Below are 25,920 nucleotides of genomic sequence, written 5' to 3'. Positions count from 1 at the left end.
ACTTACGGATCATTGACTTAAGCGTCCGATTGAACCGCTCACACAGCCCGTCGGTAGCTGGGTGGTACACGCTCGTTCGGACCGCCTTAATGTCTAACAACCCGTAAAGTTCCCTAAGTGTTCGTGACATAAAGTTAGTGCCTTGGTCGGTGAGGATCTCTTTCGGGATCCCCACCCGGGAGATGACCTGGAATAACGCCTGTGCTACACTCTTTGCAGAGATAGTACGAAGCGGTATTGCCTCGGGGTATCGAGTCGCGTAGTCTATGAGGACTAACACGAACCGATAGCCCTGTGAGCAACGTTCAAATGGCCCGATTATATCCATCCCAATCCGGTCGAATGGTGCCTCTACCAGGGGAAGGGGGCACAACGGTGCCCTGGGCACGGCCGGGGGATTGACTAATTGGCACTCGCGGCAGGATGCACACCACAGATGCACCTCTGCCCGAATCCCCGGCCAATAAAATCGAGCCATTATCCGATTGAGTGTTTTATCGTATCCTAGGTGGCCTGCCATCGGGTTATAATGCGCCGCCTGAAATATAGCTTTCCGGCGGCTCCTAGGTACCAACAACTGGGTCGTTTCCTCGTCCCTGCGAGTGTCACGACTCACTCTATACAGTCTGTCCCTAATCAATACGAAATACGGGTGGGCGCGCACAGCGTCTGGCCGTACCAGCACACCATCAATACTGATCACCTGGTCATAGGCGGAGCGTAGAGTGGCGTCGCGAGACTGCTCGAGGGGGAAGTCGGCTACTGGAGGGAACGCAGGCGGCGGATCTGCGGGTGCCGGACCCACCGCCTCCTCCGGCTCCTCGGCAGCGTCGGACGCCCTCGCATCAGCGCAGAGCACTGCGCACGCCTCACATTTCCCTGTCGGTCGTGCACGCACCCCCGTGGTTTCCCCTAATACCTGCGGAAACCCAGCCCAATCTAAACCCAAAATTAGGGGGTGCATGAGGCTCGGACTAACCGCCGCCTTGACACTATACTTTTTCCCCCCATAACGAATTTCGATGGGGACCACCGGATACTGGTGACAATCCCCATGCACACACAGTATCCCAACCCGCGATGCCTCTAACAATGCCCCGGGTCGAACCAGGCGCTGGTGGATCATGGTCTGTTGGGCGCCAGAATCCAACAGCGCCTGGTGCGTCTCACGCTGTACCCTTACTGGGATGTAAAACGCCTGTCCTGGACGCGAGGGAGGGGTCGGACTGCCGACGACGCGGATTACCTGACCCACCTCCATCTCGGGGCATTCCCGGCGGAGGTGGCCAGGCTGTCCGCATCGCCAGCATCCCTCCTCTACCGCTCGTGGGGCCGTCTGTGGGGTGGAGGTTGGCCCCCCGTGTGTGTTCCTCCCCCCGGTGTCCCGCCCCGTCCTCCGGGCTGGCGTTGGTGGCTCCCGCCGCGGCTCCACCCTAGGCCGTACCCCCGGGCCGCGCCCCGCCGGCCCGTTGGCGCGGAGCCGGGGTCGGGGTAGGGCGCGGGCCCGGGGCTGGGCCCGGGGCTGGAACCTGCGGTCGAGGCGGGTGGTTGTCGGGGGAGGGGTCGAGAATGGCCTCCGGCGCGTCCCGCACCCCCCTCCTCTGGGCCCGAACCGGTGGCTCGGTGCGGTCCAGTAGCTCGCGGAGCATGGCCCGCTGCTCCGCCTGCCCCCGCATCAACTCCGCCGCCATCACCTCCTGCGCCTGTAGCATCCGGGCCAGGTGCGCCACCACCTGGACCGATGAGTCCATGGTCCTCTGGGCGTGTGTGCCGACCCCCTCTCTGTGCCCCACGTTGGGCGCCAGATGTAGCAGTTTCTAGGCACAGAGGGAGGTTGACACAGAGGAATGGTGCAGAATAATAGTTTTATTTAGTCCAACACCGCTCAGCACCGTCACTGACGTGCTGAGCCAGTCTTTCCCCACTCCCGCTGTCTCTCCCTTTCGGGACCCGCTATTCCGCTCCTTGGCTGAGCCCTCGCTCTCGCCCCGCTATTCCGCTCCTTGGCTGAGCCCTCGCTCCCGCCCCGCTAGTCCGCTCCTTGGCTGAGCCCTCGCTCCCGCTATTCCGCTCCTTGGCTGAGCCCTCGCTCTCGCCCCGCCCTTCCGCTCCTTGGCTGAGCCCTCGCTCCCGCCCCGCTAGTCCGCTCCTTGGCTGAGCCCTCGCTCCCGCCCCGCTAGTCCTCCCTTTCGGGACCCGCTCCGTCCGTCCGGCTCCCTGCACCTCACCCCCTTTCGGGGTCTCGTGCTGGCTCGCCGCGGCTCTCTCTCTCGGTCTCTCCGTGTCTCCGTGCGGCAGGTACTTCCTGCCCTACTCATCTCCCGAGGGAACAAACACACACAGGTTAAATAGACCAGTGGAACAATGAGTCTGATCACTGACACCTGTCCGTAATCAGCCCATCATAACGAGCCTGATCACTGCCACCTGTCCGTAATCAACCCATCATTCCCCTCCAATGGCAGTCTGGCTCCCTCTGCAGGCCAGAACGCGCCATGTTCCCCACAATAACATATCATGTTATAGATGGTGGCCAGTACGGGTATGGAATATCTCCATTTACTATATTTGTTATTTTCCTTGAAGTAATTTTGATGATGACTGTTCACTAGAAGTTTATATCCTGTGATTGTTGTTGGGATAACAGTGCATAATAATACATGGTTTGAGATTAAAAAGGAGAAGGAAAAAATAAATAACAAATAAAACATAAAAAATAAAATATATAGAGAGAGATAAATAGAAAGGTCAGAATGAGTGATCAGGAAGGTACCGAGGAGCAAATACTTGATGTGAGGGTGCCTGATGAGAACGGAAGATGAGGAGGAAGAGGACGATGGTGAGGAAGATGCCTCCACCTCCATACTCGTAGCCCTCAATGAAACTGTTGGTCTGTTTACCGACAAAATGAATGCCCTGGAGGAGAGATTCAACTCATCAGTGGATAGTGCTATAAACAGGGAAACAGGTCTAAGGGAGTATGTGACCAGGGAAATGGAAGGCATGGAATCATGGGTCGCGGCCGCTTTTAAACATCTTGATGAGCAAATAGTTGCTTGTCTCAGGAGGCGGGATGAGAAGTGGAAAGCAGAGACTCAACGGATGATTCGTGCCTGCACCCCTGCTATTCAGAGGACATTCCCCTACACTAGTCCTTCCCCTGGCCGAGTCGCTGTTGGCTCAGGCCTAGCACCAGCTTTTCCATTAAGCTATGGCCTGCAGAGTAGCTCAGTCCAAGCCCATCCATCCAGCTATGGCCTGCAGAGTAGCTCAGTCCAAGCCCATCCATCCAGCTATGGCCTGCAGAGTAGCTCAGTCCAAGCCCATCCATCCAGCTATGGCCTGCAGAGTAACTCAGTCCAAGCTCATCCATCCAGCTATGGCCAGCAGAGTAGCTCAGTCCAGGCCCAAGCTCATCTCCCTAGCAATGCCCCTCTGAGTCAAGGCCCAAGTAGCTCTATTAGACAAGCACCATTTTCCTCCAGCCTGACCTCTCAGGGCCAAACCTCTGCAGGGAGTGGCACTAGCCTCCCCTCACCACTAGGGGTCACCCCTGGCCAAACCTCTATTGGGATTGGCACTAGCCTCCCCTCACCACTAGGGGTCAGCCTCGGCCAACCCTCTCTGGTGATTGACACTAGCCTCTCCCCACCACTAGGGGTCCCTCTCAGCCAAGCATCTGGTGCGCCAGTGCACTTCACTAAGCCTCCTATCAGGATGGACTTCCCATCCTTTGGGGGTTCAAGGGAAGTATCAGATGTGTTGAACTTTATTGAGAAGTGTGAAACATTTCTAGCGATCAGACCGCTCTCAGATCCAGCACTCATTGGAACGCTGTCCAGTGTTCTCAAAGGACCAGCCCACAGCTGGTGGACCGTGGAGAAAAAGAAGGTCCGCAACTGGACAGAGTTTAAAGGAGCCTTCCATGGTGCATTTCTTACCTCTGATTACATGACGGAGGTGGAGGAGAAACTGAGGGATATGGTCCAGACCCCCACCCAATGTCTGCGAGATTTTGCATATGACTATCGTGCACTCTGCTTGAGGTGGAAGTCTGATATTTCAGAGAAGGAGCTGGTGAGAAAAATCCTCAACAACTGTACTGTAACCCCAGAGTGGCCGGGTGTCTGAGAGGCACTGTCAACACGGTGGAACAGCTAGTCAAGCTGGGAACGATGGTGGAAAAAGATGTTTCGTTCTCGACACCGGCAGCAGCAATACACTCATGCAGCACAGTCAGTGGCTGAAGATGGCACATCCAGGTGAAAGAATGGGCCCATGCAAAAACCATGACTTTGTTCTGGCTGATGGAAAGACCCACAGTGCCATGGGCAAGGTGCAGCTACTGTACAACTGGCACGACCACCTGTGGACCCTGGAGACATTCATTCTGGCTGATGAAGATCTGTCCTTCGCTAGCATCCTGGGACTTGACTTTCTCTATAAACGTGAGCTTAGAGTACACCTAGATGGAACTCCCCTGCCATGTTCCGCTGAGCCAGTCTATCTCGGCGTGACATTGGACAGGACGCTCACATTTCGCCGGCACCTCGAGTCACTGCGCAAGAAGTTAACAGCTTGTGTGGCGTTGATGAGGCGACTGGTTGGCTCGGGCTGGGGCGCCGGCGCAAGGACCTTGCGCACGGCAGCCCTAGCCCTCGTTTATTCAACTAGTGAATACTGCGCCCCAGTATGGTGTCGCAGTGCCCACACCCGCCTCATCGACTCGCCTATAAACGAAGCCTTGCGCATTGTGACAGGATGCCTGCGTCCTACCCCCGCGGACAACCTTCCCATCCTAGCAGGCATCCAGCCCGCAGGCCTCCGCCGCATGGGAGCCACAGCACGTCTCGCCTGCCGGGCCGTGGAGCTTAATAACCATCTGCTCCATGATAGGCTCACTATAACAGCGGAGCCCTCCCGGCATCTCAAGTCGAGACACCCATTTGTGCCTGCCGCACAGGATCTCAGGCAGCAATGCAGAGATCTCAACATCAGTGCGGCAGGATGGGCGGATTATATGTGGCGCACGGAGTGGGAGGCAAACACCTCCAAACTCCGCGACCACATCCCAGTCGCAGGCCCTGAGCCCCTCTGGATGGACTTGCCAAGGCTATCCTGGGTGAGGCTCAATCGTTTCCGGACCGGCGTCGGCCGTTTCCGCTCATCAATGCACAGATGGGGCTTGGCCCCAAATGTGTCGTGCGAGTGTGGCGCAGAGGACCAAACCGCAGACCATGTTATCCTGGATTGCCCGGTGTACCACCCACCCAACGGGATGCATGGTCTGTCGGTATTAGATGACGAGACGATGACGTGGCTTCTGGAGGGGTGTCCAGAAATATAGCCTGGGTGAGCCCCTCAACCAGGTCTCGGGGTGGTAAAAGGGTAGCCCCTCGGCCCCGAGCCTGGTGGAGTGGAGAGGAAAACAACAACCCATACGTCGAAGAAGTGATTTGACATTAGAAATGAATTAGTTTTTCCTCTCTTGAGCAATGTGCTCTACAATCTGGGCACATAAATGATCGTATCGATGAGTAGGGCCGACTGTCGCGCCATTCATCTCATTAAGTTTCATAATTGGATTCAGTTTTGTATATGGCATCCTTTCTTTAGCGACAGTATAGGCCAGTGATTCCCGCAGAAATTAAATATACTTTGGGGGAACGACTCGGGGTGGGGGGGGGGGGGTGCGTGGGCTTCCCCCCCCAGTGAAAACTGTTGAGATTTTTTTTCTCAATTCCTGCATTCTAGTGAATTTTCATAGTAACACTGCACTTCAGACAACCTACAAATGGTGATGGTGTCTAGGTCTTTAAGTGTTAAACAGCTGAGAGCAGTCACTGCTGTTTTTTGTGGTCTTCTTTCACACACACATCTTACCAAGTGTGTATGAACATCCTCACAAACCAACAAAGAACATGATCTATATCAAATTTAAGACAGAAAACTCCACACTGGCACAAATTATACTTTGGGGGGAGCCATTATACTTTGGGGGCCCCCCAAAGTATTAACATGCTGTGGGAATCACTGTAGGCTGTCCTGAACGAACTAGCTGTCTCCTTATACATACTGGAGGTGAGTTCTGCTACTTTCTTCGGAAGCACTTGCTTTTGTTTGAGCTCTGCTATCTCAACAGTTTCAACGTTAGGTGTCATAACAGGTGCAGCTGAATTCAAGTTTGGTTTCTTGGATGAAAACCCGAAACTTTCCAGGCTTGTCGACTCGGTCGCCTTTTTTTGGGCGGCATGATAGCTAGCTACTGAATGTTTTCTCCTCAATAATCGTGTTTTCACATTTGCAAGCTCTCAACGATCATATTCTGCTGTTGCACAATATTCTACTGCGCCCCATAGTGCCTTGGTGGTAAAGTTCAGGCAGTCAAAGGCCTACTGTCATTCACAGGAGATTAATGCTGGTGCGCGTAGTTCTTTTGGAAAACGTGTTTATTTTAGAATATACATATACATATAAATAAATATAAATAATACTCATTATATTGACATTTCTGATCAAATAATGGTTGTGGTAATGTATTATTAGCGACCCCCACAGATGTATGATTTTACTGCTTTCATGGGAGCTCAGACCTTTTAATATTGCATTTAAGTTACAAAATAATTTTATTAAGATTATATAATGATTAAAGCACTTTGAGCTGCAACGTTTGCAGGAAAAGCGCTATACAAATAAAGTTATTATTATTATTATTATTATTATGGGAGCTCAGCTCCTATTGGCTCCCACATAACTCGAACACTGGGAGAGACCATCTCCATTAGCTAGGGCCCATACTGTAACGTGTACTCAAATAAGGACTTCACACACCAAGATATCAATGCAAGCTTCTAATGACCTTAGAAATCAGACAGTCATTCAGGTACAGGTAACGCTTCATTATCACCTTGAACCTGAGTGACCCCCTGCTCAGACATTAATCTCAGTCATGGGTTAACCAACAAAACTTACATAAAATGGGCCCATAATCCTTTGTGGCAAGTTAATATGCAAATGAATTATAGCTAAACAGCCAATCAGCTAAGACATGAAAAATAACAGTAGCCACGAACTATGGTTTGCTAGCTAGCTAGCTAGCTGCATTGCATAAACAGGCGATAACATGAATCTACACATTACTTACAAGGGCAAGGCATCTGTCACAGACTTATCTATGGCCCTAGCAGTCACCAGTCACTAGACTCACTCACTGAACACGCAACTCACATGCTACAGAGATGCTACAGAGATGGAATCTGGGAAACCTGGACATAAAGAAAACCTTTAAAAAAAAGTTTGTGTGTTAATTATTTCAAAAGTGAAGTCGGCTTCTAACTGTATATTTTCAATTACATCATTTATTTAGAAATCATTTATATTGGGGAGGACAACTTAATGTTTTTCAGAAGTTAGAGAAGACACATCCCTGGGATCTGCGCCCATGGAGTCTTGGGCACAGTCTCCTGCAGGCGCTAATAGGGCACAATAACAAAGACCAAGATATCCAGTTAAGTGAAAATAATATAATAATATTGGACCTTTTGATGAGAGTGTTGAACAGTGGTCTAGCTACACAGAGCGCTTTGACTACTTCATCACAGCAAATGACATTGATGATGACAGGATAGTTCCAACATTTCTGACTATTATGGGCCTAAAGACATTCAATTTGTTATGTAACCTGCTACAGCCGACAAAGCCAGGTACCAAGACATATAAGGAAATAGTTGATATCCTAGCCCTCCATTTTTCACCAAAGCCTTTAGTTATTGCTGAGGTTTAGGTTCCACCGACGCAGCCAGGAAGAAGGCGAGTCTGTTACCCTATATGTTGCAGCTTTACGGAAGCTAGCTGAACATTGTGATTTTAAACAAACATTAAATGACACAGGGTATATACAGGAATCTTGAGGTTAATTTCAATACCTTTCTAAGACTTTTTAAAGACCATGTCAATATTTTTCCAGACCTCACCGCCACTTCGAGCTGTAACCGTTACATCAGTGACACCTTTAACTTAACAGTTTTAGTTTGCAATAGACTAGACCACTAACAGAATTTCCGATTCATCTTTGTTTTTTAATAAAACTAATAAATTCATGAACTTTTACTAAAGGTTTTTAGGACTCAAACTCTTTGGAAAGAGTCTAATTCAGAAAAATACCTACAGAATTCAAGACCTCATAAAATCGTGATAAGACTTTTTAATACTTATTAAGGGTCTTGATTTTCCCAAAATGTATTTATCAACTTTTAATACTTTTCAAGACACATTGAGAGATCGTCTTGTGTGCGGTTTGAGTAATGCCCTGTGACACATTGAGAGATCGTCTTGTGTGCGGTTTGAGTAATGAAGCGACACAGAAGAAGCTACTGACAGTCAGGCGGACTGTAACAGTCTTGCATCTACGTGCTGGTGTAAGGACCTGGACTGCCATAATTGTGGAAAGAAAGGGCATGTAGAGCGGGCTTGTAGAAACAAAAAGAGCGCTGAAAGGCCAACAAAGTCTGGATACAAGAAAAACACTGGATATGACAAAAGACATGTTCGTACCGTCGAGCAGGGAAAGGAGTGACTCTTCAGAGGAGGAGGAGAGAATAAGTTTTCTCAGAGTACTAAACATGGATGAGGGCTCAGATTGCTACTGGGCTACCCCTGAGCTGGAAGGACTTCCAGTGAAAATGCAGATCGACACTGGGTCAAGGGCTTCAATCATCTCAAATAGAGTCTACAAGAAATTCATGAAGCACCTCCCATTACGAGCATCAGACACCAAGTTTCGAACAACATACAGGAGAGCCCGTCCCGATGAGGGGTATGACGGATGTGACTGTCCAGTGTAATGGACAAACTGAGAAGCTCCCTGTTTACATAGCCAATGGAGATTATCAAGCATTGATGGGACGTCTGTGGCTAGACAAAATAAGGCTGGACTGGCAAGCAGTACGCATGATAGCAAACGGCTCCACAGGCCTACAGGCTGTCTTGGAAAAACACAAGGAGGTTTTCCGGAATGAATTAGGAAGCATGAAGGACATTACAGTAAAGCTACATGTAAAGCCTGAAAGCAAACCGGTGTTTTTGAAAGCTATACCGGTACCATATGCTATAAGAGACAAGGTGGAAGCTGATTTGGATGCTCTTGTGAAGAGTGGAGTACTGGAGCGAGTCACTACCAGTGATTGGGCAACACCGATAGTGCCGGTGCCTAAGAAGGATGGAGGAATCCGGACCTGTGGGGATTTTAAGGTAACAGTTAACCCTGTGCTATCTGTAGAGCAGTATCCACTCCCTCATATTGAGGACCTGTTTGCGGGACTTAGTGGGGGTCAAAAGTTCAGTAAAATAGACCTTAACCAAGCTTATTTGCAAATGCATGTGCATGAAGAGGAGGTGCAAGAGGAGCTGCTAACTATCACAACACACAAGGGCCTCTTCAGGTACCGCCGATTACCTTTCGGAATCACCTCAGCGCCAGCACTGCTTCAACGTGCTATGGATCAAATCCTCAGTGGCCTGCCAGGTGTTCAGTGCTATTTAGACGACATCCTTTGCACAGGGGCCAGCGATTCCGAGCACCTTCATAATCTGGACGCCACTCTTCAAAGACTAAAGGAATATGGACTCAGGGTTCGCAGGGAAAAAAAAAGACTTTTTCCGCTCTTCCGTGGTGTACTTGGGATGTCATTAATGCCGAGGGCCTACACACAGCCCCATCCAAGATCACAGCCATCATGGATGCACCGCCGCCCCAGAACGTCAGTCAGTTGCGTTCGTTCCTAGGGTTGCTCAACTACTACGGTCGTTTCATCCCAAACCTAGCATCGCTACTAAAGCCACCACATGACTTACTCTGCCAGGACAAGGCGTGGGAATGGAATAAAGCATGCCAGGAGGCTTTTCAGAAATCAAAGGATGTGTTAGTGGGGTCAGAGGTCCTAACTCATTATGACCCGTCACTCCCAATCCAGCTGGCCTGCGATGCATCTCCATACGGGGTGGGTGCAGTTATCTCACACATAATGCCAAATGGGGATGAAAGGCCCATTGCCTTTGCTTCAAGGACTTTAAACAAAGACGAAGCCAATTATGCTCAGCTGGAGAGGGAAGTGTTAAGCATAATTTTGGGCGTTCGTAAATTCCATCAGTACTTATATGGACGGAAATGTACACTCCTTACCGATCACCGACCTCTTACGACCATCCTTGGACCACATACTGGGATACCGTCTCTCGCCGCAAGCCGTCTGCAACGATGGGCGCTGCTGTTGTCTGGGCATTCATATGTTATAAAGTATCGTAAAGCAGACTCACATTGCAACGCCGATGGCTTATCAAGGTTGCCACTCCCTGTCACCAAACCAGAGCTGCACACTGAGCACGTTGCCTATTTCAGTCAGGTGGATGATGCGCCAGTTTCAGCTGAACAAGTGAAGAAGGCCACACGCAATGACCCGGTCTTGTCAGCTGTCTTGGACATTGTTGTAAAGGGCCACTCTGGCAGCAACGACGGTGCCTTGAAACCTTACCTCGCGAGGAGGGCAGAACTGTTGGTGCAGTCTGGATGTTTGCTGTGGGGAAGGAGAGTGGTTATACCACCAACACTACGCAAACCAGTGTTGCAGCAACTCCACTCAGGACACAGTGGAATAGTAAGGATGAAGGAAATAGCAAGAAGCTACTTTTGGTGGCCAAACATGGATGGACAGATAGAGGAGATAGCAAAAACCTGTTCCTCATGTCAGAAAATCAGGAACAATCCTCAACTAGCTCCTCTGCACCCCTGGAGCTTTCCAGAAAGGCCATGGCATCGTGTGCATATTGATTTCGCAGGACCTTTTGAGGACAGAATGCTACTTGTCGCTGTGGATGCACACAGTAAATGGCCTGAAGTGGCTATCATGAGATCCACCACAACCGAAAAGACAATTGAGAAGCTGGGAGAAATGTTCAGCCGTTTTGGATGTCCCGTTCAACTCGTCTCTGACAATGGACCACAGTTCGTGTCCCAGGAAATGGCTGCTTTCTTGCAAGCAAATGGCATCAGCACCTTATCACCCGTCATCGAATGGCCTCGCTGAAAGGTTTGTGCAAACAATGAAAAATGCATTAAAGGCATCACAAGGGCAGGGAACCCTCCATCAGCGGCCAGCGAGTCCTACTGACGTATCGCAACACGCCACATGCAACTACAAAAGTATCACCTGCCAGCTTGTTGCTACAAAAAGAGCTTAGATCCAACTTTGACCTCCTGAAGCCAACGTCAGTGAAAGAGACAGTTTCACAGCAGCAAAAGAAACTAATCCAACAAAGAGGACAAACCAAGTTCAGAGTTTTCACTCCAGGTGAATCTGTGTTGGCAAGGAATTACTGCAGTGGACCTAAGTAGATTCCTGCCACCATCATTGCACAGACTGGACCGGTATCGTATACGATCAAACTGCCACTGACATCGTCTGGAGAAGGCACATCGACCAGCTATTGCAAGTTCCAACACACACCCCGCTGCCTGCCAAGGACCCTCTCGATACACCGCCTCTTGATCTACCTGCAGAAGTTTCAGGCTCTTCTATGCCTGAGCCTGAGGTTGCTGCCGCAGCACCTGACTCCCCAATCAAAGAGACTGTAACACCTCCGCCTGCATCTGCCTCTGGTCCAAGCCCACCACAGAGACACAGAGACTCTGAGGTTCCAGCTGCATCTGCCTCTGGTCCAAGCCCACCACAGAGACACAGAGACTCTGAGGTTCCAGCTGCACAGTGAAATCCTGCAAGACAGTGGCGGCCTCCTGATCGTTTGGACTTATAGCTTGACTTACCCAATTCAGAGCAGAATAAACTCCATGGGTATAGTCAGGGGTTTGAGGTGGTCTACCCTCACCCCAGGATTGTTTTGCTTAGTAGTTTATTGGTGAATTTAACAGCAACATTGTTATTGTTTACAGACATCTACAGAGTTATGGTGTTATTTGAAGATCTTCTAGCTAATGTTAAATGGGACATTTATTGTAAGGGATGAGGAGATGTGATGTATTCACCGTTGCCATGGTTTTGCCACAATGTACCCATCTTCTAATGGCTACTTCCAGCATGATAATGCACCATGTCACAAAGCAAACGTTGTCTCAAACTGGTTTCATGAACATGACAATGAGTTAAGTGTTCTTCAGTGGGGTTCGCAGTCACCGGATTTGAATCCAATAGAACACCTTTGGGAAGTAGAATGGGAAATTCACAGCCTGAAAGTACACCTGAAAAGTCTGCAGGAATTGTGTGATGCAATCATGTCATCATGGACCAGAATCTCAAAAGAATGTTTCCAACATCTTGTGGAATCAATGCCACAAAGAATTGAGGCTGTTTTGAGAGCAAAGGGAGGCCCTCACCATTAGTGTTCCTATTAAAGTGTTCAGTGAGTCACTTCAACGGCACTTATTTGAAAGTACGGTACGGTACGGGTAGGATACGCTTCTCCATTATACACAACAGACCTGGAGCGAGCCGGGACAGTAGGAGGAGTTAAGTGTCATAAGAGCACTTCAAGTGCCGCTATACACTTCAAAGGCGGTAAATGCAATAAGAATTATGTCAAAAGGCAGCACTATCAGCCTTAAAACATGTACGGTTAGATATATAACGTTAGACAGGGAGCGATTTCTATGGAAAGGCTGTGCTTGACGCGAGTGCTCCGGTGTCTTGTTGGTAGTCTTCATATGGATGTTACGTGCCTGTTACTTGCCGCTTTCATAATTTTATTTAGCCTATATAGCACAAGACATGGTCTAGCATAGGCACAGCACATCGCCATAATAGCGATTTCTTTGTTATGCTTGTTGTAAAGAAAAGTTAAATGATGCATTGAAATGACATTAAACTAAGATAATAAGATGGTTATCATATTTTTTCAAATCTTTATTAATAAGTAATTACAGAAAAAGTAAATGACATTTACCGAGAGCAAAATCTGTTGCGGTATTTAAAAATGGCGGTTAGCGGTGAACTCTATGAACAAGGGATGAAGATGTTGTGACAATTTCCATTGACCAATCAATGGTCTGCAGCGTCAAACGTCACACACAGCCTGGCACGAAAGTACCTTTCGCTACCCCTTCCAAAGCGGAACTAAAACCGGGTACTTCGGCCTGCTACTGCTCGGTTGGCAGTGGAGAAAGCAAAACAAACCGGGCTCACACGGTACGGTAGTGGAAAAGCGCCATAGGTCTACCGATGCTTTGATCATCAGTGAAATCGATGATTATGGTTCTACACAACCTCAGCCTGAAAATATAAAATAACTACCGTGTCATATATGTAAAACAAAACATCACAACCCTTTAAGGTATAACATAGGTTGTTTGGTGACACAGGGTAGATAAATGGACTGTGTTACAAAGGTTTACTCACACCAAACAATGTATTAACAGTTTAGTTTTTACTGCAATACAAGATTCACACATGATTCCAAGAAAACAACAAATTAACCATTATATTTTTATTTGTGAAAGAACTGATATCTTGGTGTATGATTGATACATCTATAGTATATTTCTATTTGATATAGCTATATTTATCCATTCCAAGAGCTTTAATCAATACAAGGCATACATACAAAAATGTATTGTAACATACAGCTTTCTTGAGGGTGTACTGTTAAGTGATGAATAATGTGTCAACGCCCAAATGTAAATAAAATATGTAGATTCTTTAACAATGCCTGTGCAAAATCTGACAGTATAATATCTTAGTATATCAAGGGCCAAACTGGAAATCTTATTTCAACAAACAATTGGTCATTCTTGGCCTAGATAGATGTAGACCATTTTCCTCTCATAAGAAAATACTATTTAAAAAAAAGAAAAATACAAAGCAATTTGCAAATAATTAAATATAACACATATTTAAACATTTACAGCTTTTTGCAGAAAGTGACAGTGTAGCCTTGCTTCTAAAAATTATTCAACAACCTTTCAGCCTAGAGAACAGATGCAAGTGCAATGCTCCCAAACGTAATATTGCACTTTGGTAGTGGAAGCAGTGCAGCACATAGTCTACCTGGTTAGCACAACATCTACACACAGGCAGATAGTCAGAAGTAATGTACTGGCATGGAAGACAAGGGTAGTTTTATGAGTCTTGTAATTTGCGTTCCAAATCTGTGAAGACCTTTGCATTAACTTCATCCACTTCATCTTCCACCTAAAGACAAAAGGAACAGTTATAATCCAAGTCCATAACAACAACATTGCTTGTGTTATCCAATCAAGTGCAGATATGGAAGATAAGTTACTGTAAATGGGATGTGCTTTCTATTGTACCGAAGTTATGTAAAACTGCGTGGAAGGAATAGCCCACTACATTTTTTAATCAAGTTAATCACAATAATATTCTGAAATTAAGTTTAAAATTCTAGTATTTACTTGTATTTTGGGAGGGAGATAAACCAAAACATGTGTGGTGTTAGAATAAAGAAATGCATGACAAACTGGTTAGAGGACTTTTACTTTATTATAGCATGTCTTAGTGTTGATGATTTCTGAATAAGATAATAATCTCTTAATTTGTAAAAGTAAAAAAGTCTCAAGCTATGCAGTCAGAATTGCACTTAACTGCCAAACCTCAGACTGCAGTGTTTCCTCTATATGCATTTATTCGTGGCGGGCCGCCACGAATGAATTTCCTCCGCCACTAATTGATTCAGACAGTCCACTTTGATTCAGGCTGCGCAGAAAGGCAGCGAGTTATTATGACCGGAGAACAGAAAAAAAGCAGATTGAAGCTAGATTTAGGCCGCTTCCAGACCTACATTTCGTTACGATTTAGGGCGTAGTTAGTTACAATATGTTACAATGTTGCAATTAACCTCGTCGTTTGTGTTCGCACTGCAATCGAGACTGAATCGCTCTCAACAGGCGCGCGGCGCGAGGCGACGCGCTTTCAAAACAGTTTTGTGATTGGTCCGAATTTAGCGGGACATTTGGATTTCAATGGAAACTCCCGGAGTAGAAGAGGTTGTATGTGTCACTTACCTGTTCCACCTGGTCCACCTCTGGGATGTAGAACTGCAGCATGTTCTGGATGCCGTTCTTCAGGGTGACTGTGGAGCTAGGACAGCCAGTGCAGGAGCCAACCAGCTTCAGCTTTACTGTGCCATCCTCAAAGCCCTTAAAGATGACATCACCACCATCCTCCTGCACCGTGGGTCTGTGGGGGAGAAACAGGCAGGGAATGAAGCAGATGTTCAGTGAGGGACAGTACAGGACAGGGCTTGACATGAAGCTTTTTCAGGTACTTGTACAAGTGAACTTATCTTTTACTTGTCCGAGAGCTCAAGTTACTTGTCCAAATATGACAATGTGTGTGTGTGTGTGTGTGTGGGGGGGGGGGGGGGGGGTGTCTGTCTGTCTACTAACACACTACAAGCCAGTAATACTTTACATTACATTCCGATTCCAACAAAAACCTGAATTTGGTTTTGAATTTGAAATTATAATCAATAATATATTTGAATCTTAAGGATTTGGAGAGGATCTGCAAAGAGTAGTGGTCCAAAATCCCTCCTGGGATCTGCGCAAACTTGGTGACCAACTAGCCTACAAGAAACGTCTGACCGCTGTGTTTGCCAACAAGGGTTTCTCCACCAAGTACTGAGTCATGTTTTGCTAGGGGGTAAAATAGTTATTTTACTCAATAAAACAGAAATATTTCTTTACAAATTCATATATTGTGATTTTCTGTAATTTGTTTTATATTCTGTCTGTCACTGTTAAAATGAACCTACCATTCAAATTATAGACTTTCTTTGTAAGGGGGGTGGTTCTGTCGGGCGTTTGACTGACCATTTGCATCATTTGCAGGAAAAGTGCTATACAAATAAAAAGGTATTATTATAGGCAACTATGGACGTCAAAAAGGGTGGGACAAGACGCTTGTTCACGTGCTCAACATTTAGAGTTGATTGTGATTCCTAAAGGGAAGCAGGCGTGGAACAGCACAGATACAGACCAGTAGAGTACAGACCAATAGAGAACAGACCAGTAGAGTTCAGACCAGTAGAGTACAGCACAGACCAGTAGAGTACAGCACAGACCAATAGAGTACAGACCAGTAGAGTACAGACCATTAGAGTACAGACCAATAGAGACTAGCACAGACCAATAGAGTACAGACCAGTAGAGTACAGACCAACAGAGTACAGACCAGTACAGACCAATAGAGTACAGGCCAGTACAGACCAGTAGAGTACCAGGGTATATACAGGAATCTTGAGGTTAATTTCAATACCTTTCTAAGACTTTTTAAAGACCTTGTCAATATTTTTCCAGACCTCACCGCCACTTCGAGCTGTAACCGTTTACATCAGTGAGACCTTTAACTTAACAGTTTTAGTTTGCAATAGACTAGACCACTATCATACAACAGAATTTCTGGTTCATCTTTGTTTTTTAATAAAACTAATAAATTCACAAACTTTTACTAAAAGTTTTTAGGACTCAAACCCTTTGGACAGAGTCTAATTCAGAAAAATATCAACAAAATTCAAGACCTCATAAAATCGTGATAAGACTTTTTAATACTTATTAAGGGTCTTGATTTTCCCAAAATTTATTTATCAACTTTTAATACTTTTCAAGACACCGCGGATACCCTGAGTACAGACCAATAGAGTACAGACCAGTACAGACCAGTAGAGTACAGACCAATAGAGTACAGAGCAGTACAGACCAGTAGAGTACAGACCAATAGAGTACAGACCAGTACAGACCAGTAGAGTACAGACCAATAGAGTACAGACCAGTACAGACCAGTAGAGTACAGCACAGACCAGTAGAGACTAGTACAGACCAGTAGAGTGCAGACCAGTAGAGTAGACCAGTACAGACCAGTAGAGTACAGACCAGTATAGTACAGACCAGTACAGACCAGTATAGTACAGACCAGTAGAGTACAGACCAGTATAGTACAGACCAGTACAGACCAGTATAGTACAGACCAGTAGAGTACAGACCAGTATAGTACAGACCAGTATAGTACAGACCAGTACAGACCAGTATAGTACAGACCAGTACAGACCAGTAGAGTACAGACCAGTAGAGTACAGACCAGTAGAGTAAAGACCAGTACAGACCAGTAGAGTACAGACCAGTACAGACCAATAGAGTACAGACCAGACCAGTAGAGAACAGACCAGTACAGACCAGTAGAGTACAGACCAGTAGAGAAAAGACCAGTACAGACCAGTAGAGTACAGACCAGTACAGACCAATAGAGTACAGACCAGTACAGACCAATAGAGTACAGACCAGACCAGTAGAGAACAGACCAGTACAGACCAGTAGAGTACAGACCAGTAGAGAAAAGACCAGTACAGACCAGTAGAGTACAGACCAGTAGAGCACAGACCAGTACAGACCAGACCAGTAGAGTACAGACCAGTAGAGTACAGACCAGTACAGACCAGTACAGACTAGACCAGTAGAGTACAGACCAGTAGAGTACAGATCAGTAGAGTACAGACCAGTAGAGTAAAGACCAGTACAGACCAGTAGAGCACAGACCAGTACAGACCAGACCAGTAGAGTACAGACCAGTAGAGTACAGACCAGTAGAGTAAAGACCAGTACAGACCAGTAGAGCACAGACCAGTACAGACCAGACCAGTAGAGTAAAGACCAGTACAGACCAGGAGAGCACAGACCAGTACAGACCAGACCAGTAGAGTAAAGACCAGTACAGACCAGGAGAGAACAGACCAGTACAGACCAGTAGAGTACAGACCAGTACAGACCAGACCAGTAGAGTAAAGACCAGTACAGACCAGTAGAGAACAGACCAGTACAGACCAGTAGAGTACAGACCAGTAGAGTAAAGACCAGTACAGACCAGGTTTAAGGCAAAGAAGTGGAATATGCTGCAATGGCCGAGTCAATCCCCTGATCTCAACCTGAACGAGCATGCATTTCACTTGCTGAAGACAAAACTAAAGGCAGAAAGACACACAAACAACTGAATATAGGTGTAGTAAAAGCCTGGCAAAGCATCATAAAGGAGGAAACCCAGCATTTGGTGATATTCCAGACTTCAGGCAGTCATTGCCAGGATTCTTGACAAAGTATTAAAAATGAAAATTGTATTTAGGATTATGTTAATTTGTCCAATTACATTTGAGCCCCTGAAAATAGGAGACTGTGTATAGAAATTGTATATTAATATAGAGGCCAGGTTTTGTATTGTATTTGTTTGTGGTGGATGTTGTATGCCTGTGAACAGGTCACACTTGAAAATGAGCCCTTGGGGCTCAATGTGTTTCTTACCTGTATAAATAAAGGTTAAATATTATTTATTTTAAAAAATACATTTAGACAAAGCTATACACAGTCAATCAACCACCTGCTTCAGTGCAACAAGAATTGGATTAACTAGTTCCTACATATGATTAAGTAAGTGACTACAGGTGATCAGAATCAGATACCTGGTTGAAAGTAAAATACTTTGAACATCCCTGCATATATATACATGAAAACACAAAAGGGCATATCAATTCAGCACATTTATTTATACATTACCTGACACCATGATGTCAATGGGAAAAGAGCGGCGCAATGCTACCAGAGATAATTTCTAAATGGAGATAATTCGAGGCTGCGTTCGTAAATACGCTCTGGAAATCTGATCACCACTCATGGAATGCCTCGTCCAATCAAATTACTTGGTCCCTTTATGACATAGCACCTAGTGTGTGTTCCGGCGCTCTCAGAGCAAAATTACTAACGCAGCCCAAGAAACGAGAGGAGACAAGTCAACTCCGACATGGATATAGCGATTGTGCGCATGCGCAAGTCTAACAATTAAGTGTTATATATTAGGTTAAAAATACGGGAGATTTACGGGAAAGTATTTAAACGGGAGCACAGAAACGGGAAAGAAAGGTAAAATACGGGAGAATCACGGGAAAAACGGGAGGGTTGACAGGTATGCCTTGGTAACAAGAACACCCTTTTATAACCCATCAATATATTCTAACCCAGTTGACATTAATTAGCACAGATTGGAGGTAGAGTTGCCTGCTATTTAGTTATGGTTTTCAGCTGGTTCCTAGCCATTCCTTGCTGTGGTGTACTGCTTTTCTTAAGCCGGGTACACACAAAGATAATCTGGCCGATTTTGGGCCGATTTTACCCCTTCCGACCAAGGACAGCAAACGCCCGATTATCGGATGGCTCTAAGGATTATCCTACAAGATTATCCTGTGGTGTGAGGTGTGTTAAGAGTAAATTTCTCCTGACAATTTGCTTGGAAAAGGGTCGGGCCAGCAATCGTAAATGTTAAACATGTTCAATATTTACGACCAAAAATCCTTATGTGTGGGGGCAACTCCCAACTCCCGACAACTTCCGAGCAAAGTTGCCAGATGGGCTCGTTTTTTTTGTGTGGAAATAGCAGTTTTAGACTGTGGTTAGGGTGGAAAATGTAAATCCCATCTGGCAACCCTACTCGCGAGTCCGACTGTGCCATGAATGGAATCGAATGTAGGAATGTAGGTGGGCTGAATAATCCAACCAAACGTTCTAGAATGTTATGTCACCTAGCCAAATTGAAATCAGAGTGAAATCTGTGTAGGCCTACTTTTTCCCCACATAGGAATCGATAAAGAATCAAATCAATAAGCAGAATCGATAATGGAATCGGTATCAATAACATCTTTGCAATTCCTATCCCTAGTTACTGGGCAACTTTGTTCATATTTTACCTGATCCTTGTATCTAGAAGCTCCTTAATCATTGAAACAATCTCATCATCATCTTCAGAGTAACCTAGAACGGGAACAACATATTTAAATGATTGAATATTCAAGTCTAAGAACATTATCACGGTCATGTACATTATCTAAATGACAACCAAACATATATAGATGATGTAATAACACCCTATGAGGCACCTATGAAGGAGGGGACGGGTAATAAACTCACTGCTCTCATGGTGGGCCACCCCTATGGTTATGGCATCTCCACTCTCAAAGAACTTAGTGATGGCCTCCACAGCATGGTGCTTGATCTCTGTCCATTCCACATCATCATCTGCCTAGAAATACAAATCATTCAACAGTTTGTTAGTATAGAAATTAGGCCTAATTCCAAATAAACAAATATTGAAGAATTGAAAGTATTGGATACCTTAGTGACTGTGATGAAGTCAGGGCCAAAGAAAATACTCTTCACTCCTTCAACTTCGAATAGATCCCTGTGGGTAAACAAAAAAACGTTCCACCTAATTAAAATGTAGCATGACGTTGAAGAACCTTATGTGCGTAGTATCTAAAAGCAGAAACATCTTATTATTAATTTGACTTCAGGCTTGAACAGAACTACAGTACAGTATCCCAATTTAATCAGTCTGACAAGGACAGAAACATAACAAGAGAGAAAAAAACATAACACTTAGCAGCACGTTCCCAAGAAAGGCCAAATGATTATCTTCAGTTGAGATATCTAACAGCATTAACAGAATCCGTAATATTCTAACTCCATGTCACCTGCCACAGAGTTGGACGGTCTTCTCGACTCACCCATCACAGTTGAACTTTGACCAGGCTTTACTAAATGAAAAATACTTGAATGAACCCCAATATTTATGTTTCCACATTTCAAGTCCTCGTCAGCTTCAAGAAGTCACAACAACGGGGGAGTCACGTGACCTGCAGAAGAGATGGCTGCTTAGCGCGCTCGCTCCTGCCCCATTTCCCTTATTTCTTTTGAAACTACTCATAGTAAACTTGTATTTAATAATTCTGATACAGTAAATGTTATTTAACAACTCATAGCTCAAAATGGCGCATACAATAAAGTCCAAGCCATCCTCTCCTGACCCAGAATCTTCTCAAGACGAAGTGGAGACAAACGAGCTAGCGAACATGCTGAGTAAGGCTATGGAGGACCAACGTCTTTTCATTGATCTATCCATCAGTAATCATAAGAAATAATAATCTATGCCAAATCCAGGGTCCAGTTACAATGCTAGAAGAACATAATTTACTAGTCAGAAAGGCTTCAAACACCATTGTAGTTATGTCAGTTCTCGCAAATTAGCCTGCACCATCATTTTAAACATACATTTTTAGATTAGATTCAACTTTATTGTTATTGCAGAGTACAAGCAACAGACAACGAAATGCAGAAAAAAGTGTATGTCAGAAGCGGGATTCGAACCTCCGTCTTAAAACATTATGATCTGATGGCAGCAGCTAATACCACTCTGCCATCCTGATGATCTGTATAGTTTGTAGCCTACTGCTAATATCACCACATTAGTGAATGTTCATTTATTTAAAAAATTAATGTAAAACAATAAGTAGGGGCTAGTATGACCTACACATTTAATCTGTCAGCAATTTCTAGGCAAACCATTTCCCTCGCCTTGTTAATTGCAGCAGTATTGCCCTTTTGTACTTCTTATTTTTCGTCTTAATAAAGCTCAATAAGCAGAGCGGTGGGCTGTCATTTTCCAGTCATGTATCTTATTTTCGACAATCGGCTCTTCTGGGCTACTGATAACTTGTACGCGAGCCCAAATCGAGACTTTCCAAACCGGACTTGCGTGAACATTAATAATAATAATAAATAATAATACATTAGACTTATATAGCGCTTTTCTAGACACTCAAAGACGCTTTACAAACTGAAAAGATTGAGTAGTAATAATAAAAAGGCACAAATCAATAAAAGAAAGTATAGGGGCCTAATTAAGGTAGTGCAGGGGACACATGGGAAGGGGAGGGGGAGAGGGTTAACTGGTGATGGCAAGCTTGAAGAGGTGGGTTTTGAGGGCCTGTTTAAATGTTGGCAGGGTGTTTGCCTGTCTGATGTGGTTGGGGAGGGCGTTCCAGAGGGACGGGGCTGCGGCTGAAAAGGCCCCATCACCCCAGGTTCAGAGCTTGGTCCTGGTGGTCTTGAGGGTGGTTTGGTCGACTCGTCAGACCTGAGGCAACGGGAGGGGGTGTGGAAGGGGGACGAGGTCGGCAAGGTAGGAGGGGGCCAGATTGTTGATGGCTTTATAAGTGATGAGTAGGATTTTGAATTGGATCTTGAATTTGACCGGGAGCCAGTGTAGGTTTTGGAGGGCAGGGGTGATGTGGTCACGGCGGCGAGTGGAGGTGAGCAGACAGGCAGCAGACTTCTGGACGTATTGGAATTTGTTTAGGAAGTTATTAGGCAAACCGTAGAGGATGCTGTTGCAGTAGTCGAGTCGGGAAGTTATGATGGCGTGGATAAGTGTTTCAGCAGCGGAAAAGGACAGGGAGGGTCGGATGCGGGCAATGTTCCTGAGGTGGAAAAAAGCAGATTTAGTGACCTGGTTGGCATGGGGAAGGAACGAGAGGGTGGGGTCAAAGATGATGCCGAGGTTGCGGACGTGGTTGGAGGGGGTTACGGTGAAGCCATCGATGTTGAGTGACAATGTCTGGGTGGAACGGGTGAGGGACTTTGGGCCGATGATGAGGATTGCCGATTTATTGCAGTTGAGTTTCAGAAAATTCAGTTGCATCCATGATTTTATGTCGCTGAGGCAGGTAGTGAGAGTGGAGTGGGTGTTAGGGGAGATGGTTTTGGAGGAGAGGTAGAGTTGGGTGTCATCGGCATAGCAGTGGAAGCGGAGGCCGTGGCGGCGGAGGACCTGTCCAAGGGGAAGGATGTACAGGATGAAGAGGAGGGGGCCTAGCACTTAACTCTGGGGGACACCGTGGGTGACTGGAGCAGTGGAGGATTTACAGTTGTTTATTGAGATGTATTGATGTCTGTCTGAGAGATAGGACGGTGCCGGTTACGCCAATGTGTTGGAGACGGCTGAGGAGGATGGAATGGTTGATGGTGTCAAAGGCAGCGCTGAGGTCAAGGAGGATGAGGATGGTGAGGTGGCAAGAGTAAGCAGAGAGGAGTGTCGTTGGTGATTTTTAATAGTGCTGTTTCAGTGCTGTGATTGGAACGGAAGCCAGATTGGAATGGTTACAGGTTATTGGGAGTCAATGTGGGATTTGAGTTGGGCAGCAACAACTTTCTCAAGGATTTTGGACAAGAAGATGAGATTGGAAATGGGCTGGTAGTTGTTGGGGGTGTAGGGGTCGAGACCAGGTTTTTTAAGTATGAGGGTAATAGCAGCTTGAGGGCAGGGGGGACAATGTCGGTGTAGAGGGAGGAGTTAATTATGTTTGTGATGAGTGAGGTGAGTGTGAGGAGACAGGCCTTGACTAGGGAGGAGGGAATGGGGTCCAAGGTGCAGGTTGAGGACTTCATGCTGGTGACTGTGGACGGAATCAGTGATTGGACTGAAAGATGTAAGAGGATGACTTGGGGGTCATGGGAGGTTGGAATGGGGGTCAGGGAGAGGCAGCAGTCAACTGGTTGTGTAATGTGTATTGTGTCAATTTTGGTTTGAAAGAATGTTAGAAATAGGTTGCATTTGCTGGTGGTGAATGAGTTAGAGATAGTGTCTATGGGCTGGAGGAGTTTGTTGATGGTGGAGAAGAGTGTTTTGGGGTTGTTACGGCCAGAATCGATGATGGAGGAATAGTAGGAGGAGCGCGCACTGTTGAGGGCTTCTTTATATTGTTGTTGGTGAAGTTTGTAGGCATCCAAATGGACAGTGAGACCAGTTCTTTTGTGTAGGCGTTCAAGTTGACGGCATTTGGCTTTGAGATGGTGGATTTGGTCGGTGTACCAGGGGGCAGAGTGAGTGAAGGAGACAGATTTGCTTTTGGTGGGAGCAACCTGGTCAAGGCCGGAGGAAAGTGCATCATTGTAGGTGTTGACCAGTTCAGTGGGTCTGAACTGGTACAGATACATGTGTCCACATTGATGACACAAGGCTGATTCTAATTCGAGGAACCACTTGAGGCTTGAATCCCAATCGAGAGTTGCTCGAACGAGGCTTTCCTTTTAATCGCGAATATACTAATTAACGTACGTGGAATATCCCCCTGTCCTGATTGCATTCACCTTGATTAGTTGAAGCCCTTCGTTCCTCGGAACTGCTGGAGGCAGTCCAGACCTGTCCACACCCTGTCTTGATAGTTGAAGATACGTCGTTGTTGTGACTACCTGAAGACGACGGATGCTTGAAATGTGATTTACTCCCCCCCCCCCACGTTGCAAAATGTTTGTTCTCAAACTATCAGGACATTTACAAGAAGATATAGATAAATGTCATAAATGGCCAGACTTGGTTACTGTAGAGTGGAAATATAATATTGGGATTTATATTCTAATATTCTATATTATTATTAAAACCTGGTCAAAGTTCAACTGTGATGGGTGTGTCAAGAAGACTGTCCAACTATGTGGCAGCTGAATCAGTCACTGATTCCCATACACTGCATATCAAACAAACTGATGTTTTGACGATAAAATGAAAGCTTACTCATCTCTACACATGTCTTGTCATAGTTCAATGTGTAGACGAGTGTTTACAATGATTTTATACTATTTGAATGGTTCTCCAAAAAAAAGCAGATGTTTCAACAACATGCATGGATTTACCTGGCTAAGGAGGAGCACTCCGCTGAGCTCGAAGTGGGAAAGTCCAGGGTTCCTGTGCCTAAAACAGGCTTACCAGGGAGGAACTTCAAACTTCTGGGGTTTGGAGTGTCCTGAGTCTGAATGGACAAGTGTCGCACTAAAAAAAACAATGGTATGGCCCCTATTAGTGCATATTAACATAATGAACTACCACAAAAACAAATACTATTAAGGGTTGCTAAATTCTCTTACTATGTTTTAGGGAAACGTATCCATGTCAGCCCTAAAGTTACAGCCTACCAATGTGTAACACATGGAGGTTAAAATCAAGAGAATGCCCCTCACCTGAGAACTGTGTAGGTCCTGTCAGTGGCAGGAGCTGAACTTTTCCCTGGCCCTGGCATTGTAAGTAGGACGGATTTGTCGTTTTGGTTGGATACCTAGAAGAGACAATACTTATATGATATTAATTAATCAGAGGATTTTTTTTTTTTTCCATTAATGTTCCGCTACAATCTAGGCGAAGATGGCACTGAAACGCTGTAACCTCGAGTTTGCAACCTTGTTCGTCTGCTAAATTACTCAAATGTAAATGTTATGCAGCATTACATTATATACAATTAAGCAATTTAAGCTGCGCAATAACATGACATTCAATGAACGTCGCAGAGCTAGCCAAGCTAGCTAGCCAATTTAACCTTAGTTTGTTTCAAATCAAAAACTGGTTAGCATGCCTGCGTTCAGGACAACATGACTTATTCCTAGACACCCAAACAGAAATGACATAGTAGTGGAAATTCTAACCTAAAATCATGTGTTGTATTTCGTGAACGTATCAACTGGAGAAGACTCCCCCATCTCATGCGCGCAGCCATTTCTTGTGTTTTGAAAACGAGGACCCAGTTCTGGCAGATTAGTGGCCGTCACATATCCTGTCTGAAACATACGTTAATAACGACGCTATGTCTTATCAATGGGAGGTCAGAGACATAAATGAATATTTACAATTAATACAAATGTGTGCAGTAAAATTAATATAGATCAAATTTTAACTTGTTGAGTTGTGAATATTGGCATGTAAACGGCCAACCCCTATTGAGAATGGGCTGAATCTGTCCACTGTTTGTTTGGCTCTAAACGATCATAGGCGGGGCGCGAATCTCCGAAACCTAGGACGGCAGGGGGAGGCTCATTCACCGGGTTAGGGTAGAGTCTTCCCCTACCATGATTATAGAATGATTAGAGCACTTTCAGCTGCAATGTTTGCAGGAAAAGTGCTATACAAATAAAGGCTATTATTATTATTATTATTATTATTATTATTAGTAGTAGTAGTAGTAGTAGTAGTAGTAGTAGTAGTAGTAGTAGTAGTAGTAGTAGTAGTAGTATTATTATTATTATTATTATTATTATTATTA

At 45.6% G+C, this 25,920-nt stretch overlaps 1 protein-coding gene across 1 annotated transcript; it reads right to left on the bottom strand.

Moving 5' to 3' along the window:
• Positions 1-13,447: 13,447 nt before the first annotated feature.
• Positions 13,448-25,384, bottom strand: LOC308162048 (NFU1 iron-sulfur cluster scaffold homolog, mitochondrial). Its single transcript, XM_080536137.1, has 8 exons — positions 25,307-25,384; positions 24,848-24,942; positions 24,524-24,659; positions 20,171-20,237; positions 19,967-20,078; positions 19,747-19,810; positions 15,026-15,200; positions 13,448-14,195 (listed from the first exon to the last, which is right to left on the bottom strand). The coding sequence occupies exons 1-8, from the start codon at positions 25,375-25,377 to the stop codon at positions 14,124-14,126; spliced, it is 792 nt and encodes a 263-aa protein (XP_080392263.1). The 5' UTR covers positions 25,378-25,384; the 3' UTR covers positions 13,448-14,123.
• Between the last annotated feature and the right edge of the window lie 536 nt (positions 25,385-25,920).

The sequence above is a fragment of the Nansenia antarctica genome, assembly GCF_963989245.1.
Source record: "Nansenia antarctica genome assembly, chromosome: 1".
In the NCBI taxonomy this organism is placed as follows: Eukaryota; Metazoa; Chordata; class Actinopteri; order Argentiniformes; family Microstomatidae; genus Nansenia; species Nansenia antarctica.
This window is presented reverse-complemented; position numbering and strand designations above follow the sequence as displayed.